This window comes from Triticum aestivum, chromosome 5B (genome assembly GCF_018294505.1).
Source record: "Triticum aestivum cultivar Chinese Spring chromosome 5B, IWGSC CS RefSeq v2.1, whole genome shotgun sequence".
Classification (NCBI taxonomy): domain Eukaryota; kingdom Viridiplantae; phylum Streptophyta; class Magnoliopsida; order Poales; family Poaceae; genus Triticum; species Triticum aestivum.
The window spans coordinates 424,620,707-424,644,086 of NC_057807.1; the positions used below are offsets into that span (position 1 = coordinate 424,620,707).

General features: G+C 43.8%; 1 protein-coding gene and 1 long non-coding RNA gene across 4 annotated transcripts; one reads left to right on the forward strand and one right to left on the reverse strand.

The window, feature by feature from the left end:
- Positions 1–3,105: 3,105 nt before the first annotated feature.
- Positions 3,106–6,987, forward strand: LOC123116295 (uncharacterized). Of its 3 annotated transcripts, XR_006457020.1 has the most exons (8): positions 3,106–3,432; positions 3,561–3,667; positions 3,755–3,818; positions 3,942–4,070; positions 4,709–4,887; positions 4,966–5,229; positions 5,359–5,415; positions 6,713–6,987. It is a non-coding gene; the product is annotated as an uncharacterized lncRNA (long non-coding RNA). The 3 variants fall into 3 exon arrangements; XR_006457019.1 differs by having other exon boundaries at positions 3,107–3,432; positions 4,709–5,229; positions 6,713–6,986; XR_006457018.1 differs by having other exon boundaries at positions 3,108–3,667; positions 4,709–5,229; positions 6,713–6,985.
- A 7,533-nt stretch (positions 6,988–14,520) lies between these two features.
- Positions 14,521–16,844, reverse strand: LOC123116296 (serine carboxypeptidase 1-like). The gene is made up of 8 exons (XM_044537275.1): positions 16,451–16,844; positions 16,244–16,351; positions 15,896–16,173; positions 15,409–15,654; positions 15,222–15,331; positions 15,038–15,124; positions 14,807–14,912; positions 14,521–14,709 (listed from the first exon to the last, which is right to left on the reverse strand). Exons 1-8 carry the CDS (start codon positions 16,827–16,829, stop codon positions 14,554–14,556), a joined length of 1,470 nt encoding a protein of 489 aa, XP_044393210.1. The 5' UTR covers positions 16,830–16,844; the 3' UTR covers positions 14,521–14,553.
- Positions 16,845–23,380: the final 6,536 nt, after the last annotated feature.

The window sequence follows — 23,380 nt, forward strand, 5'->3', positions numbered from 1 at the left end:
GCGTGTTTAATGATTCTATTTGAGGATAGGAGTATTAAATATACAGAGACATTTAGTATTCAATGTTGAATAATAATGTTAGTAATTTGTTACGGTACAAAATGATAAGGTTTTTGCATTGTTTTATACTAACTTATCTCACGAGTTCTTGTTGAGTTTGGTGTGGATGAAGCTTTTGATAAAAAGAGAAACCGAGATATAAAAGGAATTAAGGAGACACAAAAGCTCAAGCTTGGGGATGCCCAAGGCACCCCAAGATAATATTTCAAGAAGTCTCAAGCAACAAAGCTTGGGGATGCCCCGGTAGGCATCCCACCTTTCTTCTTCAACAACTATCAGTTAGTATTAGTTGAACCTAAGTTTTTGCTTCTTCACATGAGTGTGCTATCCTTGCAATGTCATTTTGTTTTGTTTTGCTTGCTGTTTGAATAAAATACCAAGATCTGAAATTCTTAAATGAGAGAGAGTCTTCATATAGCTACATAATTATTTAGCTACTCATTGATCTTCACTTATATCTTTTTGGAGTAGTTTGTCATTTACTCGTGTGATTCACTTATATCCTATTAGTAAATGGTTGAATGAGTTGATTGTCATAAATCTGAATTTATATATGTTTCATTTGCTTACTCCATGTGGAGTAATGACTTCACATATATAAGGAGAGGTTGTAAATTTATTGATGGTTAGCAAGCATTGTATTAGTTATTTGAACAATTCATGAAAGAATATTGAAGGAAGAGATATTTCACATATAAATATATTATCATAGACATCTTTTATAATTGTGAGCACTCATTAAGTATGACATGCTAAAGAGTGATGTTGGACAAGGAAGACAACGTAATGGATTTTGTTTTCTCACATCTCAGTTAAAGTATATTGTTATGGATCATTCAAACATGTTGAGCTTGCCTTTCCCCCTCATGCTAGCCAAAAATTCCTAGCACCAAGTAGAGATACTACTTGTGCTTCAAAATATCCTTAAACCCAGTTTTTGCCATGAGAGTCCACCATACCTACCTATGGACTGAGTAAGATCCTTCAAGTAAGTTTTCATTGGTGCAAGCAATAAAAATTGCTCTCTAAATATGCATGACTTATTAGTGCGGAGAAAATAAGCTTTGTACGATCTTGTTATGGAAGCAATAAAAGCGACGGACTGCATAATAAAGGTCCATATACAAGGGGCAATATAAAGTGACGTTCTTTCGCATTAAGATTTTGTGTATCCAACCCTAAAAGCGCATGACAACCTCTGCTTCCCTCTGCGAAGGGCCTATCTTTTACTTTATGTCTTTTACTTTATGCAAGAGTCAAGGTGATCTTCACATTTCCCTTTTTCATTTTATCCTTTGGCAAGCACTTTGTGTTGGGGTGATCCTGACATATATATCCAATTGGATGTAAGTTAGCATGAACTACTATTGTTGACATCACCCAAAGGTGAATACGTTTGGAGGCAACACTATAAGCCCCTATCTTTCTCAGTGTCCGATTAAAACTTCATAACCACAAGTATTGTGTGAGTGTTAGCAATTGTAGAAGACTATATGATAGTTGAGTATGTGGAGTTTGCTAAATCAAAGCTCTGACATAGACCCTTCCTGAAAATAAGATGAATTGTAATTGTTTGATGACTAAGAATTAAGTTTGCTAGTTTTCAAGAAAGTTTATAGTCTATGCTTTAACATGTGAATAGCTTGTTACTTGATCATGAAAAGTTTTATGAGATGAAATACTGTTATGACATATAATCATGCTAGAAAAGGTGATTGAAATTATCATTGATCAAACTTATGCACCTTCTAGCATTCACACTTCATAAATGCTTTCTTTATCATTTACCTACTCGAGGACGAGTAGGAATTAAGCTTGGGGATGCTGATACGTCTCCAACGTATCTATAATTTATGAAGCATTCATGCTATTTTATTATCTGTTTTGAATGATTACGGGCTTTATTATACACTTTTATATTACTTTTGGGACTAACCTATTAACCGGAGGCCCAGCCCATATTGTTGTTTTATTGCTTGTTTCAGTATTTCGAAGAAAAGGAATATCAATCGGAGTCCAGACAGAATGAAACCTTCGGCAGCGTGATTTTTTGGAAGAATATGATCCTGGAGACTTGGAGTTCACGTCAGAAGATCCTCGAGGAGGCCAGGAGATAGGAGGGTGCGCCCACCCCTCCTCGGCGCGCGCCCCCCGTCTCGTGGGCCCCTCGAGCACCCCCCGACCGACTTCTATCGCCTATATAGTCCCACGTACCCTAAAAACATCAACGGAGAAGATAGATCGGGAGTTCCACCGCCACAAGCCTCTGTAGCCACGAAAAACCTCTCAGGAGCCCATTTCGGCACCCTGCCGGAGGGGGGATCCCTCACCGGTGGCCATCTTCATCATCCCGACGCTATCCATGATGAGGAGGGAGTAGTCCACCCTCGGGGCTGAGGGTATGTACAAGTAGCTATGTGTTTGATCTCTCTCTCTCTCGTGTTCTCTCTCGTGTTCCCTCTATGGCACGATCTTGATGTATCCTGAGCTTTGCTATTATAGTTGGATCTTATGATATTTCTCCCCCCTCTACTCTCTTGTGATGAATTGAGTTTTCCTCTTGAAGTTATCTTATCGGATTGAGTCTTTAATGATTTGAGAACACTTGATGTATGTCTTGCCGTGCTTATCTGTGGTGACAATGGGATATCATGCGCCACTTGATCACTACTAGGGAAAAGCTTATACACAGATGTTTACTACCAGCGAGGGTTTATACCTCTCGCTACTGCTACTTACTAGTAGCGCGTGTTTTTACCCCTCGCTACTACTAAGTTGATACTAGTAGCGCGGGTTTTTACCCTCGCTACTACTAAACGGTCTCTACCGTGCCCCCAGGCCATGCCATAGTATTAGCGAGGGTTATAAACCCGCGCTACTAGTAGTAAAATAGTAATAGCGCGCGAGGTACAACCAACGTTACTACTATCGTTCGACGAAACCCGTTTTTTGACCCTACTCAATAATAGCGCGTATTTGCTAGGCGGCGCTACGGTTTGGATTGCAGTGGTAGCGTGGCTCAAGAGCATCGCTACAACTAAGGGTACCCATCCCTGTCAAAAAAAAAAAAAACTCCCCCTCTCTCCGTGAGCCCTCGCTCTCTCTCTACTGTGACTCCTTGCCGCTCCAGCCACATACGCCGGCCGCCTCGCCTCGCTCCGGCGACTCCTTCCACCGCCAGGCACGCTCCTGAGCTAGCCTCCCTCCGCTACTTCCTCCCCTTCGGCTGGATTCGACGCTCGTGCCCACCAGCAACCCTCCCCCGCGGCTAGGGTTTCAGGCGCGGCGGTCGGGCGGAGCATCATGCGCCGCCGCCTCGCCCTCGCCGGCGCTCCTCCTCCCACCTGTGTTGCCGCCGCCGCCATCCCCAACGTGAGCAAGCTGGCTAGGGTTCACCGCCCCCCTTTGCTGATCGAATTGATTTACACTAGTTACAGCAGCAGCAAGTCGATCTACTCCCCCCTTTGCTGAATGTTGATGGAATCGAATGGCGCCATCAGGTGGAGGAGGAGGAGCGCTGTTCCGGGGTTTTTCTACCCTGGTTGCGAAGCAAGGCAGGAGCCGGCACCTCGTCGGCGCTGCGCATCGGGACCTTGCCCTTGGGAAGGTCAATCTCACTCTTCTTCTTGTTTGGGTACTGTCGATTTGCAGAGTAGCAGCCATCCTCACCATGGATCTTCTTCGTCTTCTTCAGGTCATTGTTCCCTTCGTGGCCGATACAGTAGTGGGACTGCATATTGCAAGTGCCTCAAAATGCTGTATGTTCCTAGTCCTAAGAAATTTACCTGCTGCAAAGAACATACTACTATTTTATTTTTCTAGGACACATTATCCTTGCTAATTTTGATGGCTTGTTGAATCAGTTCCCCCTTTATTTGTAGTATGCGCAGCAACTCAAAGTCTGTTTGTGGCTGTTTGGCGATCTGGTTACCCCGGCGGACCTCACTGTGTTCTAAGCGTCAACCTTGTGCACACAAGAACTTGAGGGTACCCTGCTCCAGCGTCCAGAGGTAATTCAGAGTTAATTTTGTAGCTATTCTAAGCTGCGACCTTGTGCAACCTTGTGGGAACAAGCACCTGTTCTAAGCTGTGACCTTATTTATGAGGCTGCTACCAATTTCAGATTTACTTCTATAGCATTTGTTTAGAATTTATTTTCATTTAGATTTTACTACAACCGTCCATATCATGTGCATAATATTTTTGTCATAGATAGTTAATTGAGTTCTTCCAGTGGACAAAGCACCCTTGCTGTTGATCGCTGCATAATTTGTTTGTTTTCACCAAGGTATCCTCTAGGAGGAGATTCAGAAAGATTTAGAAATTTTGGATCTTTGGAAGTGATATGAATGGCTACATTTTAAAAATTTAATCATATGAACATATATAGTAGATGATATAATTTGATCCGGAGTAGCAATAGCTTGGAAGCTTAGAACGGTTCTTGAGAAAAAAGCTATACTCAAATAGATATGCATGAGCAGTACATTAGCTAACCCACTAGCAGCGCCTCAGACATGTGGGTCTTATCTGTGATTCCCCTGCTTGCAGCCTTTGTTTGTTCTGAAAGATTTCTTCATGTATCATAATAATAGAAGGGGATTTTTTGCGGGACAGACCAACTGACTAATGGTTGTTTGCTTTGTAGGAATTGGGATGGGCGCTGTATGTTAGATCCCTTCCATGCAAGGATCAGATGCATAACATAGTATGAACATGCAGTAGAAATGTTACGGAGGGACATGCATTTTCATCTTCTAATATGCACTGCTGGCATATAAGTTCTGTTTGTTTCACACCCACATAAGTGACATAAAAGCTTCCATGGTTAATTTTCTGAACCATTATTTGGGCCTTGGGCTTGGTAAATTGGAAAGCCGTTGGGAACCAGCCACCTACATGTAGCCTGTAGGGAAGCCATCAGAGGAATTAGCGCCTCAAAAAAATCAGAGGAACTAGCGGAGAAGGCTTCAGCGGTTGGTGCGTGGCTGCGTGCGGGCCTGCGGCAACCCTGGCAACGAGGATGCTAATGCGAGGGCGCGAGGTACGATTGCCGCCGGCGGACAGAGATTGGCGTCCGGCGTTGGCGTCCTGCGTCGTCCTGTGTTCTGCAGGGAACATGTCTGATACGGTGAATTGGTGATAACTTGCAGATTTCATTTGAATCAGGTACTTAGTTATGTGCTTGATGTTACCATATGAACCATGAATCAACGATGTGAAATTCACCATTTATCTTTTATTCATTCTTCCATTGATCACGTGTGGATTACAGATTTTCAAATATTTATTCTACAGGGACTGAGGCAACCAAATAAGTGGAAGAAAAAGTTAGACGTTGTGGCAGCCAGTGAGGTATTTATCCATGTCTTACTCCTACCTTTGATCTTATATGTTCTCATTTGAATTGTACATGGTAATTGCAGTAAACTAAATATGGTCATACTAGTGTATGTAGTGTACAGAATAAGGATTGAATGTTATGTTTTCTTCTTTCTTTCTGTATCTGTGCCAGGCCTAAAATTCAATCTTAGCTTGGGCCGCCTTTACTGTTTTACGATTGGATCTTGGGAGAGCTGTCGTGGTTAGATTTGTGAGCTGTTCTAGATTTATTGCATGGCTTGGTTCTAGATTGGTTCTAGATTGGACAGTAATTCGACTACCCAGATGCTAGCCAGTAGCCTCCTGAATCTTGTATTCAGAATTCTCTTGAAATCTGAGCACATCCCACGCTTGAAGAGTTCACTTTAGGATTTGAATATTAATCTCATGGTCCAAACTGCAAACATTGATGCTGGTTGATGTAGAGGCTAACTTGCTAGTACATTTATTTTAACTGATGGTCCAAACTGCAAACATTGACACACGAGTTTTACCGTGGGTGTTGTCCTTATTGATTCTTTATCCAATCCATAGTGAAGTAATGTCGGGGAACCCCCCTCCAGGTGTTAGTTTTAGCATCTAGTTCTGCATCATGGCTGTAAACTGAACTTGGTTCAGTTAAAAACTGCACTGTCCAATTTGGACAGCAAGCTTATATCTGAAAAAATGAGTTAGCTAGGCTTAGAATTTTGAGTTGGCCCCTTTACATAAGTTTTAGATAAAGTTCCAAGGTTTCTTTAGAATATTTATTTGTGTCGTTTGGATGTACGGTTTGAGAGCAGCCATCAATTTAGTTTGCTGTCCCGAAATATATGTTTCTGGGTACAGTATTTTGATATGCTCGGAAACGACTACATCTTGCTCCATGTTGTCGGCTCAGCTAGAGTCCTTAATCATGAGGAGATGGGACACGTCGATTGTTAGAGTACACTTGACAGGTGCATTTTGTGAAATTCTAGCCAGAAGATTGATAGCATGCTTGCCTGCTTGTTCTTTTCAGTTCAAATAAATGTTCCTTTTCTTGTTGAATCCAAAGTAGCTAGCGGAGATCAAGTGGAAAGGTTGTTGATTGTCCCAAAGTTCTTGGACCATTTAGTTTGAATAGCCAGTGAGGAATTAAGCATATATTTTCGGCATGAGCCCCTTGAAATTGCTAGATGAGAAAGAATCTTAACTTAATTAATGGGTCTTGTGAATTGTAATATACCATTTAGTTGAACTGATGCAATTTGCGTACTAACAAGTTTTCACTTTCTCGACATGGGCGCAGGGGTGATCGACGCTGACTAGCGCAGCCGGTGGGCGCTGTGCTCTTCAACCACTCAGAGGCGGACTTCTCCGTGAAGCTGGTGGCCATGTCGTGTAGATGATTGTCCAGGTGATTCCGATGTCGGAGGTCGCCGAGGTGGAGGACCTCGACGCCACTGTCCGGGGGGAGGGAGGATTCGGGTCCACCGTCGTCTAAGCTCCGAGCCTTGGTAGATACAATCTAGGGAAGTTGTCTGTTTAGGTTGGTGATGGAACACCAGGGAAGGTACCAACCTTTCAATGATCATAGTGTGTGTCTGATGTTAAATGGAATCTTGAGAATGTTATGTGACGTTGGTTTGGTTTGCACTGGGTGTATTGCCATTCATGAATATTACATCTAACTTTTATTTTTTTAATTCCTAAATTATTAGTAGTAGCGTGGGAAACAAATGAGCGCTACTAGTAATTAGGTTAGTAGTAGCGTGGGAAATAAGAAATGAGCGCTACTAGTAGTTAGGTTAGTAGTAGAGTGGGATATATGTGAGCGCTACTAGTAGTTAGGTTAGTAGTAGCGTGGGTGCACCCGCGCTGCTACTAATGTTTAGCTGTAGCGCGATACTACTAGCGCGAGTACCCGCGCTACTAGTAGCATTTTACCCGCGCTGCTAGTAGCCTTTTTCCTAATAGTGGATGTATGTTTTGGTGACCAATTTGCAGGTTCCGCCCATGAACCTATGCATAGGGGTTGGCATACGTTTTCATCTTGACTCTTCGCTAGAAACTTTGGGGCACTCTTTGAAGTACTTTGTGTTGGTTGAATAGATGAATCCGAGATTGTGTGATGCATATCGTATAATCATGCCCACGGATACTTGAGGTGGCAATGGAGTATCTAGGTGACATTAGGGTTTTGGTTGATTTGTGTCTTAAGGTGTTATTCTAGTACAGACTCTTGAATAGATTGATCCGAAAGAATAACTTTGAGGTGGTTTCGTACCCTACCATAATCTCTACATTTGTTCTCCGCTATTAGTGGCTTTGGAGTGACTCTTTGTTGCATGTTGAGGGATTGTAATATGATCTATCTATGTTATTATTGTTGAGAGAACTTGCACTAGTGAAGTATGAACCTTAAGCCTTGTTTCCTACCATTGCAATATCGTTTACGCTCACTTCTGTTACTTGTTACCTTGCTATTTTTATAATTTCAGATTACAAATACCTTTATCTACCATCCATATTACACTTGTATTACCATCTCTTCGCTGAACTAGTGCACCTATACAATCTACCATTGTATTGGGTGTGTTGTGGACACAAGAGACTCTTTGTTATTTGGTTGCAGGGTTGTTTGAGAGACCATCTTCATCCTATGCCTCCCATGGATTGATAAACCTTAGGTCATCCACTTGAGGGAAATTTTCTACTGTCCTACAAACCTGTGTACTTGCAGGCCCAACAACGTCTACAAGAAGAAGGTTGTGTAGTAGACATCAGCTCTAAGATGGGATCTCACGGATACAGAAGGTTGCGGCGGTGGAATTAGGTTTTCGTGGTGCTCCTGGATGGTTTCGGGGTACGTAGATATATATAGGAGGAAGAAGTAGGTCGGTGGGCGCTCGAGGGGCCCACGAGGGTGGGGGCGCGCCCACCCTTACACGGCGCGTCGGGCACCCTCGTGACCGCCTCGCTCGTTGCTTGACGTCCACTCCAAGTCTCCTGGTTTGCATTTGTTCCAAAAAGATCGCTCCCGAAGGTTTCATCCCATTTGGACTCTGTTTGATATTCCTTTTCTTCGAAACACTGAAATAGGCAAAAAACAGCAATTCGGGCTGGGCCTCCGGTTAGTAGGTTAGTCCCAAAAATGATATAAAAGTGTAAAGTAAAGTCCATAAACATCCAAAACAGGTAATATAATAGCATGGAACAATCAGAAATTATAGATACGCTGGCGACGTATCAAGAAGCGGCACGAGGCCACGGCCTTGCGGTAGTGGGGGCGGCGATGCGGCGATGGCAAGTGACGGCGGCAGCAACAGAGCAGCGCGGCGGCGACGGCGAGCGCGGGGCTGCAGCACGCGCGAGAGCGAACCAAGGCCAGTGCGGGGTCAGGGCAAGCCCAGGCGTACGGGTGGCTGTGAAGGCTGCGTCGGCGGGAGGCCGGCGATGGCCAGAGGCCAGTGCGGCGCGGGCGTGGCAGAGGCGGCGAAGTGGCCGGCTGGGAACCGCGGTAGGGCGGGCGTGAGCGGGTACTAGGGGGCGCGGCAGCAGTAGGGGCCACAGGCAGCAGCAGCTCGTAGCGACGCAGAGTAGCAGCGGCACCAGCAGCAACATCGCAGCAACAGGATGCACGCACGTACGCGTATGTGGGAGCTCAGACAGGCTCGGGGACGGCGGCCTACGGCGCAAGAACGGGGGGGGAGAGGAGGTGCGTGTGCTCACCGGGAGGCACACGGGGGCCCGGCGGTGGCTTAGTAGCAGCAGAGCAGAGGGGACCGTAGAAGAACGTCAGCGGCGCGCGTGGAAGAAGACGAGGTCGATCCAATCCATAGAGGGGCGATGATCTTGAACTGGCGCTTGCAGTTGACGTGGATGTGGTCTTCGGAGCCCCTGGTGCAGTCCTAGGTGGCAGGGATGACGATGGGCGTGAGGTCGGCGACGGCCATGGCTAGGGAGCTTCGGCTTGTCGCGTGGAGGAAGAAAAACAGCGCAGGTGGGAGAAGAGAATGAGGGCTACGGTTCGACCCGAGGACACGGGGGGCACTAAGTAGGCACCAGGGCCGGCGGATGGGCGCCACGGTGATCGTCGGGGCCGTGGCGGCAATCGGCACTGTCCACGCCTCCTTTGTGAATAGAGAGGGGGATGGGGAAGCGCGGTGGGCTGGCCTGGTGGTTAGGTGGGCTAAGTGGCCCAGGGGAGGGGGTTGTTTCATTTAATTTTATTATATATTTCTTTGTCTATTAGCTTTTTATCATTTCCCCCCTTATTGTTTCATTTAGTTTCCACACCATTATAGTTTAATAAAAATATGAGACCCCTACCTAAAACAGTGTTTTAGTTTAACCCTCTGTCACATGATGTTTGGACTCTATTAAAATTAGTTTGCTATTTTTAGAAATTATAAAGGGCATTTATATAATTGTTTAAGCAACTGTTCTATTTATTTTTGGACATTTAAACACTTTATAGGAGTGTGGTTTCTATATGATAAATATCCAAAGATTATTTTCCACACTTCGCACATTTTAGTTTCCACATTTGAAAACTTTTATTTTTTACTTAAGTTTTAAATTTAAATTTGAACCATTTGAATCTAAACGAGATTAGCAACAGTAACAGCGGTGATGTGGCCTCATTAGCAGAGGATTACTGTAGCTTAATTATCCGGGCGTTACAGTTAAACCCTTTTCTGAGCCTAGCCATGATGGGTTGGAAGTTCTCATTCTTCATCCTCCACTCGGTAGTTGGCAGACCAAGGTATTTGGACTCAAAAGTGGTAGTCTCACCCTGAATATATTTTATGTCGTCTCTCACATGCGTCGGGCAAACTTCACGAAATAGCAATTAACATTTGCTCGTACATCTTTCAAATGTTGCCACTGGGCTGCAGAATGACCAATGCTTGATTCATATACGCTTTGGCTGTCATTGGCGAATAAAATATTAGAAATACCAAGAGTGTTTCTGGCCACTTTGATAGGAGTCAAGCTGCCGTCCAAAATTTCTCTATTTAGGATGCTTGTGAGTCCATCAACCACAAATAGGAAGCGATATGGGCTCAATCGATTGCCCTGCAATAGCCCCCTCGAGGCAGTGGGAAAATAAATCAAGTAGTTCTCCATTGCATCTAACTCAATACCTAATAGAGTAGACACACTTCATGACCCGCTACACCCACTTCTGATTAAATTCAAGCTTAGTAAGGCACTCACGAAGGAAATTCCATTCCACATGGGCATAGGCCTCTGCAAGGTCTAGCTTGTATACACAATGGGTGTTAAGCTCGCACCTGCTATGCTAAATCTTGTGAAAGCACTCAAAGGCAATGAACGCATTGTTTGTTATCATTCTCCTGGGAATGAAGGCACTCTAAGTATCCGAAATAAGCTCATCAAGGATAGGACAAAGATGATTGACCACACACTTGGAGATCACCTTGTTAGAATTAATCTGAGGCACGTAGTAAATCTAGCAAGGACCAAACAATCACAGGAGGCACGACACCAGGACTTTATAATGAGGTTCACTGACATGGAAACATTCTTGGGGCCTGACTATGGGCCCTCCACCCCATGACACCGCTACAATACCACACCCCGCCACTCGAGTGCCGGCACACGCCGTCGACTCCCCCAACGTGCATGTGCTACTATGTTGACAAATGTTACATCGTGTTTCAACACCCTCATTATATAAGAGGCCTAGGATACGCGAATCCTACTAGGACACTACAATATACCCTATCTACACATCGTATAACTCCATGTCCAATTGTAATCTTCCTTGTACAAAATATTTGACACAATTCCAACACACCTATGATACTACTCAGGCTAATGGGGCAAAAATCTTTCATACACCGAGGGTTATTACCTTTTGGAATCCTAACAGCGATTGTGTCATTAATCCCATCTGGCATCACTCCATCATCAAAAAATTTAAGCACTCCACAAACCACCTCCTCTTTTAGGATACCCTAAATTCTCTTGAAAAACGGTGCTGGAAAATCGTCTAGGCCAAGTGCTTTGAGGGGACCTATCTTTTTTTTTATTTGCGACTAGAAAAGAGAATCACTCTCCTCCTCGGTAAAGGGCATCATTAATGATATAGCTAACCTTCTCGGGAATAAGGTGTATCAACTCATTAGGAGTGACATCATCGTCTTGGCATACAAATTTTGAACGAATTTGGTCATGAGTTTCTATATACCCTCCTTCTCTTCGACCCACACCCCATTTTCATCTTTCAGTCTGGTTATTGTGTTCTTCATGTTTCTCCACATAGCTTTCCGGTGAAAGTATTTCGTGTTTTTATCACCTTCCTTGAGTCAAGTTACCCTTGGTATCAGTCTCCACATAATCTCTTCTCTAAATAAAATCTCATCCAACTCATTCGACAACACATTGATTCTTCTCTGTCTATCCTCAGTGGATGCAGGGAGCTGGCAGAGACTCTCAATTTTAGCTTGAAGATCCTGAGTTTATTCCTAGTGCACCCTCCACTTGGTAGTCATTGTTTATGCCGGCTCACAACTACATGGTTGTCCATTGCGATGGATCTTGTTAAGTGGCTTTTTCTTCAACAGACTATCAGAATGAAAGGATTTTCTGCAGAGTGGCACGCTATGATCCATAGCTTCGTTTCTAGAGGTAGCGTTGCCATTAAGGTCAATGATGACGTTGGACACTATTTCCAAACGAAGAAGGGATTGCGACAAGGTGACTCGGTATCGCCCATGCTATTCAATATAGTGGCGGATATGCTAGCGGTCATGATTGAGAGTGCCAAGGTTGATGGCCAAATTGATCGGGTAGTAAATCATCTAGTTGATGGTGGTCTCTCTATACCTCAATATGCCGATGATATGATTCTCTTCATGGATCATGACCACGAGAAAGAGAGAAATCTGAAACTGATTTTATCAGCATTCGAGCAACTCTCGGGTCTTAAGATCATTTTTCATAAAAGTGAATTGTTTTGCTTTGGCGAGGCTTAAGACGGGGCCCGCCTGTACGCTGAACTGTTAGGATGCGGGTTGGGTTAGTTTATGATCACATATTTGGGGATACTGATACATTATGGAGACTCACAAATGCTGAATGGACACACATCGAGGAATGACTGCAAAAAAGACTTAGTAGTTGGAAATGTAAACTGGTGTCTGTGGGTGGAAGATTGGTCCTCATAAATTCAGTACTTAGTAATATGGTACTATATATGATTTCCTTCTTCCAGTTACCGAAAGTAGTTTTACATAGGTTGGATTACTTTCGATCAAGATTATTTTGGCAAGGATATAGAGAGAGAAAGAAATATCGACTGGCTAAATGGAGTGTGGTTTGCCATCCCAAATACCAAGGCGGGTTGGGCATTCATGACCTCGAGGTTAAGAATAGGGCCCTCCTCGGCAAATGGTTGTTTAAATTACTAACGGAAGATGGTGTATGGATAACCCTCCTAAGAAGGAAATAATTGGGTTCCAAGGTAGTATCCCAAGTATATGGGAAGCCTGGGGATTCTCACTTTTGGGCAGGTCTAATGGCTACGAAGAAATATTTCTTATGCTATGGATCCTTCTTGATTAAGGATGGCTCGGAAATTAGATTCTGGGAGGACAAGTGGCTAGGAAATGCCACACTCCGGGAACAATATCCGGCTCTAAACAACATTATGCGCCACAAAGGTGATACTATCGCCACGGTAATGGAATCATTTCCGCTAAATGTGACGTTCAGAAGAGACTTAATTGGACCCAGACTCCAATCGTGGAACATCCTGCTCCAACAATTGTCTACGGTGCAATTGTCACATGGGTCTGATGTATTCCGATGGAACCTCCGTGGGAATGGACAATTCTCAGTGGATTCTATGTATAGAGTGTTAATCCGGTCTGATGTGCCAGATGTTAATAACAAGAAGATCTGTAAGATCAAGATACCTCTTAAGAATAAAATCTTTGCATGGTATCTTTGTCGCGGAGTCATTCTTACTAAATATAACCTTATTAAGAGGAATTGACATGGAAGCCCGCAATGTGTCTTTTGTCACCATGAGGAGACAATAAAATATTTATTCTTCCAATGCAAATTGGGTCGTTCTATGTAGTGTTGCTAATGTATTTAGCAACTGGTTACATGGGATTGATCACATGTTTAGAACTCTTCTCAGGGTGGGAGCGCTTGCCGTTATTTGGTCGCTTTGGCTATGTAGAAATGATAAGGTTTTTAACAATAAAAGTACTTCTCTGTTGCAGGTTATCTACAGATGTACCGGGACTCTTCGTTTATGGTCCTCTCTACAACGCGTGGAGAATCGAGGCCTGTTTACGATGGTGTGTACACGATTGAAGGCTACGGAGCGATACTTTTACCCAACATGGAGTGGCAGCATGATTTAAGGATTGCCCCGCCTCCACTTTAGGCGTTATACGGACTCTACATGTTTCGTTGTAATTCACCTTTTTTTTTTCATTTTGTGTGAGAGAATCTTATTTGACTGTGTGCATCTTAATTATGCAGAGTCCGGGTATAATGATAAATCTTTTAAGTAATAAAGCATCCCTTTTCGAAAAAAAATGGAGTCTAATAGATTTGGGAATATCTAGTGATGTTTCTTAGCTATGTAGTCTTTTATTTTTGGCTTCTCTATACCTCTAGTGTGTTTTTTTCAGCGTTTCATAGCTATACACGTCTAGCTAGAATCTTTTGCAATCGATTAATAGCTCGTTCTAGCTATTTCATCACAGAAATCGTGAGATTAGTTGGACGCATGACGGTAGTTTTGGCCTCCGAAAGACTGTTGAACGTATTTCTAGCTAGTTCGACAAGATTTCCTTTTCCTGGCGCTGCCCTGTCAAATATTAGTAGGATTATGAAGCTAATAATTAAGGAGCATCAAACAGAGTAGAACGGACATTTAGTATCCCGTCTCCTCTTGGAGATCAAAGGAGATGACATGTTGACATGTAAGATCTCGTCATAATAATTATGATACTACTACTTATGTATCACAATACTTCTCGCTGGGGAAACTTGTACTAGTTTTCCCCAACCACAAGTATTTCAGTACAGAGGGAGTACATGGAAGCACCCTGCATGACACCCAGTGTGCGGTGCTCAAGCATTCCATTCAGGAAGCGTTCATGCACCCTCATCACGCGGGGGAAGCGTTCCATTCAGGAAGGAGCTGACCAGCATGAGCGCTGCCTCGGGCTGGTACGACGGGACCGCGTGCCCGGCTGCCCTCACAGTTGCAAACACCAACCCACCCGTGTATCCCTGAACGAACCCTCCAGTCTGCAACAAAGCACAGCAGGATTATCAGAGTGACAACGAGCAAAGACTTGCAGGCAAATCAGGACACGTAGCCATGCATGCGTGCTCAATATTCTACCTCATCCTTTACTATCCACGGGCGCCATTGCTCCGTGACGTCGAGGCCAAGGTCCTTGATGGTGTAACTCGTGGCGATGAACGGGCATACGGAGTCAAAGTCGCCGCTGAAAACGCACATCTCTCCGTCACACACACACACACACACACACACACACACTGGCAGACCAGACGACCAGATGCATATATATACTTACTTGCGGCTTAGTGTGGGATTTGGCATGTTAATTACCTGTACAGCCACACGGGCAGGTGGTGCTCTATTAGCCATTTGAGCGTCGGCACCATCGAGGCCGGTGCATCCATCCAATTAAGTGAGCTGCAAAAATATTAGAGCGTTAGTTAAGGGCAGTATATTTTGCTGCAAACGTACGTACTATTTTGTAGTTTCTCCGATCCCAGTTAAGAAATCCTACGAGCAGAGTTGCCACTCTTGCGATCTAGCATGCAAAGCCTTTTGCACCCGAGGATCATTGAGGTACACGTATACGTAACGATCGCTGCAGATATCATACGACCTCGGTATCTGCAAAATTTAGAGCAAAACGTATTTATCAAGGTAGTAGGTGTGTGACTCTTTATAATTCAGTGGCGCTCTCTTACATAGCGGCTGTGGTACCGTGTTTCAATTGGCCCTTCCAGGCAAACCGGTTCATATACGTCGTACGGATCGATGTTAGCATGAGGGCCATGGATCATATCTTCAACGCATGCTGTGTAACCTGGCTTGTCTAAATGGCAGTTCTCGGTGATATTGGCCCGCACCTCATTTGATATCAATCCGTGGCTCCACTGATAGTCAACTTTCCCCTTATTGTTCATATTGGCATCAAGGTACGGATTGCCGACCTAATTAACCAAAACAGAGATGCACTCACTATACTGTAAGAAAAATAGAAACTATGTAATACTCCCTTTGTTTGTAAATATAAGATGTTTTTGATATTTAAATATAGACTACATACCTACCGACCGAAATGAATGAAAACACACACTAAAATCTGTCTATATACATCTAAATCAGGAAAAAGTTAAAACGCAAGGGACAGACTGGAGCAACTATTGTTAATAATCAATTAATGACTCCTACCAGGATACCCCGTAGGTTTATGGAAGTTCTTGTACTGCTGTTGAGATTGTGGATGAGGATGGTGGCTGCGAGCTGGGGCACATAGTGGCCGGCGTAACTCTCCCCGGAGATGTAGAAGGGGCGGCCTTTGTACTCTGGGAACCTCTTGAGCCAGTTGAGAAGGAAGACAAACGCATCGTTGGCCGTCCTCTTGTCCCCGCTCGAGTCATATTCGGAGGTCGTGTTGGAGTACGAAAACCCGACGCCGACAGGCGATTCCAGGAAGAGCACGTTGGCCACTACAAGGATCTCACAAGTTGGATCGGATAATCGATTGTAGTTCTAGTTCACTTGCGCGCAGCGCCTTACCTTTGGTCCAGGTATGCAGGTTTTCGCTGAGAGTTCTATTGTCCTTGTTCACGCGGAACGGGCCCACCTCCATCATCGCTCCGTAGCCAAGCGATGAGCAGCCAGGACCTGCGCGTGCACCATGTAAGCATTGATAGTATCTATCATCACTGACCGCTCAAAGGTTCAACAACTGAATTGAAAGCATTTCGATCGTAAGAAACTAACCTCCGTTAAGCCACAGGAGGAGTGGCTTCGCGGCCGCGTCGCTGGCTGCCTCGACGAAGTAGTAGAAGAGCGCTCGGCCGTTCTTCTCGTGGACGGTCACGTACCCGCCGTACTGATTTAAGCCGATGGTGCCGCTAGGCTGCCCCGGCAGCACATGGATCTTATCGGCGGCCTTCAAATTGGCCAGGTCATGGACATAGTACTCTGTAGGGCTACGGGTAGTGGTAGTGATTCCTACCCTTGGTTCATCTATGTTGTTGGCATTGCTACTGCTCCGTCTAGACCGGATGAACCTTCTGAGCTGAGCCTCTTGCGATGCATCTGCGTGCAACACGGCGACACAGACGAGGAGGAGCAGACCCAAGGGGGTGTTCCTCATAGTCTGCTATGGTAAAATGAGTAACTATGTAGCTAAAATGGTGAAGATGGATTCGTGGTTGGAGTTCATATATAGAGAAATTTTAACATGGTCCCAAACAATTTGTTTGAGTAATCCATGCACATTTAATGTGTTTTAATGTGCTAGTATCTTTTTAAGTATGTCATATTTTCCTACCCACTAGAATTCATTGATGACAATATTGCAATCCTTAAGTAGTATACGATTTGTGTAGGGAAGACAATAATGTGTACTCTCTCCGTCTAGGCGAGTATTATTATTTTCCCTTTTATGCCATGATGTATTAACTAGAGGACCTGATAAGATCTTTTTGCGCAATTAAACACAGGCGTGGCTTGCCTGCTCCTGTGCCTTGCTCCCATCGGTGCTCCCGGGACACATGGCATACATCGAAAGCATCATACCATTTTCTTCCATTCACAACAATTCCGCAAATCAGACGATCAATACGGACCAAGACGCGGCCCAGCGGCTCTTGCCGGCGCTCCTCGGCCCTACGAATGCGGTCACCGCCGATGTCCATGACGCCGCAGGCGGGAGCCCGGACCATACAAGGATACTGGCAAGCTTCCTCGAATGTGGACTTTGCTTTCCACATTGATGGTCCTGATGCACCTTGGAGCCACCATTGCAAATCACCAACCAATGAACCAACATGACCTCATCGCTAACCCAAGCCACGGATATAAGAGGCAACAAGTTAGAGCCAACAGTGGACACCGGACAGGCACAGAAAACATGCAAACCATCGACCGATCAAAGAAACACGAAACGAACCCAAAACTAACACGCACCTTTCCGGCGTCTTGCCATCTCAAAGGAATTGTGCGCTTATTTTTCCAGGTATTGAGGTCTAATGAGGACGTTGCACGTCATTGGCACCCGTTGCCTTTGTTCGGATGCTGAGAGCATCTCTAGCCACGTCTCCAGAACAGTCTCTTCATGCGATTTTTTCGTGCCGGCGCCGAAAAAACGGTCTAGTCGCATCTCAGGAGCCCGTTTTTCGCCGGCTTGGGCCGAAATCAACGCCGACGGATCCAGACCGAACCTGGCACGCTGGGAGGCGCTTGGGGGCCGGTCGAAACGTTTTTGGCGCGAAAACCGGCGGGCCCTCCTTGGCAACGACTCGGCTCTTCTCGCCGCTTCGTCGTCCTCATCGCCTCAGTTCCCGCGGCGAATCAATGCCAAATTTGTCGCGCGCGCCGCGCCGGTCAGCCTCCTCCATTGATGCCTCACGGGCGGCGCAGTGAAGACCGGACGGCGCGCGTCCCTCGCCCGCCACGCGTACACACGACGGCCACGCGTACGCGTGATGACCCACAAGTGTAGGGGATCTATCGTAGTCCTTTCGATAAGTAAGAGTGTCGAATCCAACGAGGAGCAGAAGAAAATGATAAGCAGTTTTCAGTAAGGTTTTCTGCAAGCACTGAAATTATAGGTGATAGATAGTTTTGAGATAAGATAAATAGTAACGAGTAATAAGTAAACAAGTAAATAAGGTGCGGCAAGGTGGCCCAATCCTTTATGTAGCAAAGGATAAGTCTAGACAATTTCTAATAATAATAAAGGGGCTCCCGAGGACACATTGGAAATTATCGTCAAGCTAGTTTTTATCAGCTCATATGATTCGCGTTCAGTACTTTGATAATTTGATATGTGGGTGGACCGGTGCTTGGGTACTACCCTTACTTGGACAAGCATCCCACTTATGATTAACCCCTATTGCAAGCATCCGCAACTACAACAAAAGTATTAAGGTAAACCTAACCATATCATGAAACATGTGGATCCAAATCAGCCCCTAACGAAGCAACGCATAAACTAGGGTTTAACCTTCTGTCACTCTAGCAACCCATCATCTACTTATTACTTCCCTATGCCCTCCTCTAGGCCCAATAATGATGAAGTGTCATGTAGTCGATGTTCACATGACACCACTAGAGGAGAAGACAACATACATTTCATCAAAATATCGAACGAATACCAAATTCACATGACTACTAATAGCAAGACTTCACCCATGTCCTCAGAAACTAAAGTAACTACTCACAAAGCATATTTATGTTCATAATCAGAGGTGTAAAAATATGCATTAAGGATCTGAACATATGATCTTCCACCAAGTAAACCAATAAGTATCAACTACAAGGAGTAATCAACACTACTAGCAACCCACAGGTACCAATTTATGGTTTTGGATACAAGATTGGATACAAGAGATGAACTAGGGTTTGAGAGGAGATGGTGCTAGTGAAGATGTTGATGGAGATTGACCCCCTCCGGATGAGAGGATCATTGGTGATAACGTTGTTGATGATTTCCCCCTCCCGGAGGGAAGTGTCCCCGGCAGAACAGCTCTGCCAGAGCCCTAGATTGGTTCCGCCTCGTGGCGGCGGAGTTTCGTCCCATAAGCTTGCCCCCGATTTTTTCCAGGGTAAAAGTGATGATATAGCAAAAGATGGACGCCAGAGGCCCACCAGGGGGCCCAGGAGATAGGGGGCGCGCCCTATAGGGGGGGCTCCCCCCTGTCTCCTGGACAGGGTGTGGGCCCCCTGGCCTATTTCTTTCGCTCAGAAATTCTTATAAATTCCAAAAAGTTGTTTCGTGGAGTTTCAGGACTTTTGGAGTTGTGCAGAATAAGTTTCCAACATTTGCTCCTTTTCCAGCCAGAATTTCAGCTGCCAGCATCCCCCCTCTTCATGGTAAACGTTGTGAAATAAGAGAGAATAGCCATAAGTATTGAGATATAATGTGTAATAACAGCCCGTAATGCAATAAATATTGATATAAAAGATGATGCAAAATGGACGTATCAACTCCCCCAAGCTTAAACCTCGCCTGTCCTCAAGCGGAAGCCGATATCGAAAAATATGTCCACATGTTTAGAGATAGAGGTGTTGATAAAAATAAAATACGGACATGAGGGCATCATGATCATTCTTATAATAGCAACATATAAAGATTCCATAATATAATTTCTTATACTCAAGTAACAATCAATTCACAATATCAAGTATGGTTTACGAACTTCATTAAGAACTAACAAACTATAATCTCAGTCATTGAAGCAATCACAATTTATCATAACATCAGAAAGAGTCAACAATAGAGCTTTGCAGCAAGTCCACATACTCAACTATCATATAATCTTCTACAATTGCTAACACTCACGCAATACTTGTGGTTATGGAGTTTCAGACGGACACTGAGAAAGATAGGGGTTTATTGTGTTGCCTCCCAACGTATTCACCTTTAGATGATGTCAACAATAATAGCCCATGCTAACGAACATCCAATTGGATATGTATATCACGATCTTTCAAACACGAAGAGCTTGCCAAAGGATAAAATGAAAAAGGGAAAGGTGAAGATCACCTTGACTCAAGCGCAAAATAAAAGCATAAAGTAAGAACATGAAGTAAAAGATAGGCCCTTCGCAGAGGGAAGCAGAGGTTGTCATGCGCTTTTAGGGTTGATGCATAAAATCTTAATGCAAAAGAACGTCACTTTATATTGCCCCTTGTATGTGGACCTTTATTATGCAGTCCGTCGCTTTTATTACTTCCACAACAAGTTCGTACAAAGCTTATTTTTTCCGCACTAATAAGTCACGCATAATTAGAGAGCAATTTTTATTGCTTGCACCGATGACAACTTACTTGAAGGATATTACTCAATCCATAGGTAGATATGGTGGACTCTCATGGCAAGACTGGATTTAAGGGTATTTGGAAGCACAAGTAGTATCTCTACTTGGTGCTGGGAATTTGGCAGCATGAGGGGGAAAGGCAAGCTCAACATGTTCGGAAGGTCAATGACAACATACTTTAACTGAGATGTGAGAAAACATAAACTATTACGTTGTCTTCCTTGTCCATCGTCAACTCTTTTAGCATGTCATACTTAATGAGTTCTCACAATCATAAAAGATGTCCAAGATAGTGTATTTATATGTGAACCTCTCTTCCCTTATTACTTCCTATTAATTGCAACGATGACCAAAACTACGTTCATCAACTCTCAACAACCTTTATGCCTCATACTTTCTATGTGTGAAGTTATTACTATCCGTAAGATCAATATGAACTATTTTATTCTTTTTATTCTTTCTATTATTCTCAAGATCATAGCAGCAAAGCAAAGCCCTTGACTTTAACACTAATCTTTATTATAGATAACTCACGGATTTGATTACACAAAGAGAGCACTAAGCAAAACCTCAAAAATACTTGATATCAAAACTTCAATCTACGGGAGCAAGATACTACTAAAAGGATCGAACTAAATAAAACAGTAAAGATAGGAGTGATGGTAATACGATATCGGGGCACCTCCCCCAAGCTTGGCAGTTGCCAAGGGGGAGTGCCCATACCCATGTGATTATGTCCTTGGAGGTGATGATGATGGTGGTGGATAATCACACATTGAGCGTAAAAGCTCCTCCAACTTGTGGATAATTCCCTTTAGCCCAGCAATATGACCCTTCAACAAAATATTCTACTGTGTGAGATACTTGTTCTCTATGTGAGCTAACTCAATCATCTTGAAAGCTTCGATCTCTGTTGGAGTAAAGAGGTTAGGTAAAGGTTGAGGGATATCTTCTTCTTTCACCGCCGGAGCTTGAACCTCCATGGCTTCCTTGATCCCTTCATCCTTGTTGATCTCTTCTGGTTCTTCTCTTTTCAGCTCTATCTTCAAAAGCCAAGCATCCTTGTCTTCATTGTTGGAGGAGGGTGAAGTCATGGTGCTCTAAATCTGCAACGGAGACAACTCGAAACGAAAACAGAGGATATTTGCGTGATACAGTGGTCAAAACCTTCGGGAGTATATATAATGAATTTTTACCGACCAAAATACGTAACGTGCAAGAAAACGGAGTCCGAGAGGCACACGAGGTGCCCACGAGACAGGGGGGCGCGCCCTACAGGGGGGCGCGCCCTCCACTCTCGTGGGAGCCTCATGTCCCTTTCGGACTACTTCTTTCTTCCTAAAATTCTTAAATATTCCAAAACTGATAAAAATTGCCATTGGAGTTGTTTTGGAGTCGGTTCACTTACCGTACCACATACCTATGCCTTTTCGGAGTCTGGAACATTCTGGAAAGTGTCCCTTATGTATTCCTCAGGGGTTACAGTTTCAATAATATTAGTTTCAACATTGATAGGATTACCTGAAATATAATGTTTAATTCTTTGACCGTTTACCAACCTCGGACTTGTGCCTTCGAAGTTGTTGATCTTTATGGCACCAGAACGATAGACCTCCTCGATGACGTAGGGGCCTTCCCATTTTGAGAGAAGCTTTCCTGCAAAAAAATTTAAATGAGAGTTGAATAATAACACATAATCTCCTACGTTAAACTCACGCTTTTGTATCCTCTTATCATGCGAGCGTTTGACTTTTTCTTTGAATAGCTTGGCATTCTCATAAGCTTGGGTTCTCCACTCATTGAGTGAGCTAATATCAAATAACCTCTTCTCATCGGCAAGCTTGAAGTCATAATTGAGCTCTTTAATAGCCCAATATGCTCTATGTTCAAGTTCAAGAGGCAAATGACATGCTTTTCCATAAACCATCTTATACGGAGACATACCCATAGGATTTTTGTATGCAGTTCTATAGGCCCATAATGCATCATCAAGTTTTTTGGACCAATTCTTTCTAGATCTATTCACAGTATTTTGCAAAATTAATTTGAGCTCTCTGTTGCTCAACTCTACTTGACCACTAGATTGTGGATGATAAGGAGATGCGATTCTATGATTGACATCATACTTAGCAAGCATCTTACGGAAAGCACCATGAATAAAATGTGAACCACCATCAGTCATAAGATATCTAGGGACTCCAAACCTCGGAAAAATAACTTCTTTAAGCATTTTAATAGAAGTGTTATGATCAACACTACTAGTTGGAATAGCTTCTACCCACTTAGTAACATAATCAACAGCAACTAAAATATGTGTATAACCGTTAGCGGCAGGAAAAGGTCCCATATAATCAAAGCCCCAAACATCAAATGGTTCAATAACAAGAGAATAATTCATAGGTATTTCTTGACGTCTACTAATGTTACCTATTCTTTGACATTCATCACAAGATAAGACAAACTTACGAGCATCTTTGAAGAGAGTAGGCCAATAAAAACCAGATTGTAGTACCTTGTGTGCAGTTCTATCTCCAGTGTGGTGTCCTCCATAAGATTCAGAGTGACACTTACGTAGAATCTATTCCTGTTCATGCTCAGGCACACAACGTCTAATAACACCATCTACTCCTTCTTTATAAAGGTGTGGATCATCCTAGAAGTAGTGTCTTAAATCATAAAAGAACTTTTTCTTTTGCTGGTATGTGAAACTAGGAGGTAAATATTTAGCAACAATGTAATTAGCATAATCAGCATACCAAGGAGCAGTACGAGAAGCATTGACGATTGCTAATTGTTCATCAGGAAAGCTATCATTAATAGGCAGCGGGTCATCAAGAACATTCTCTAACCTAGACAAGTTATCTGCAACAGGGTTCTCAGC

Coding starts and splice junctions, on each gene's coding strand:
- LOC123116296 (XM_044537275.1), bottom strand. CDS start 16,829: ATGAGGAACACCCCCTTGGGTCTGCTCCTCCTCGTCTGTGTCGCCGTG. Junction 15,125..15,221: donor CAAGAGTGGCAACTCTGCTC/GTAGGATTTCTT, acceptor ATATTTTTGCAG/CTCACTTAATTGGATGGATG. Junction 14,913..15,037: donor CTGCCCGTGTGGCTGTACAG/GTAATTAACATG, acceptor GTGCGTTTTCAG/CGGCGACTTTGACTCCGTAT.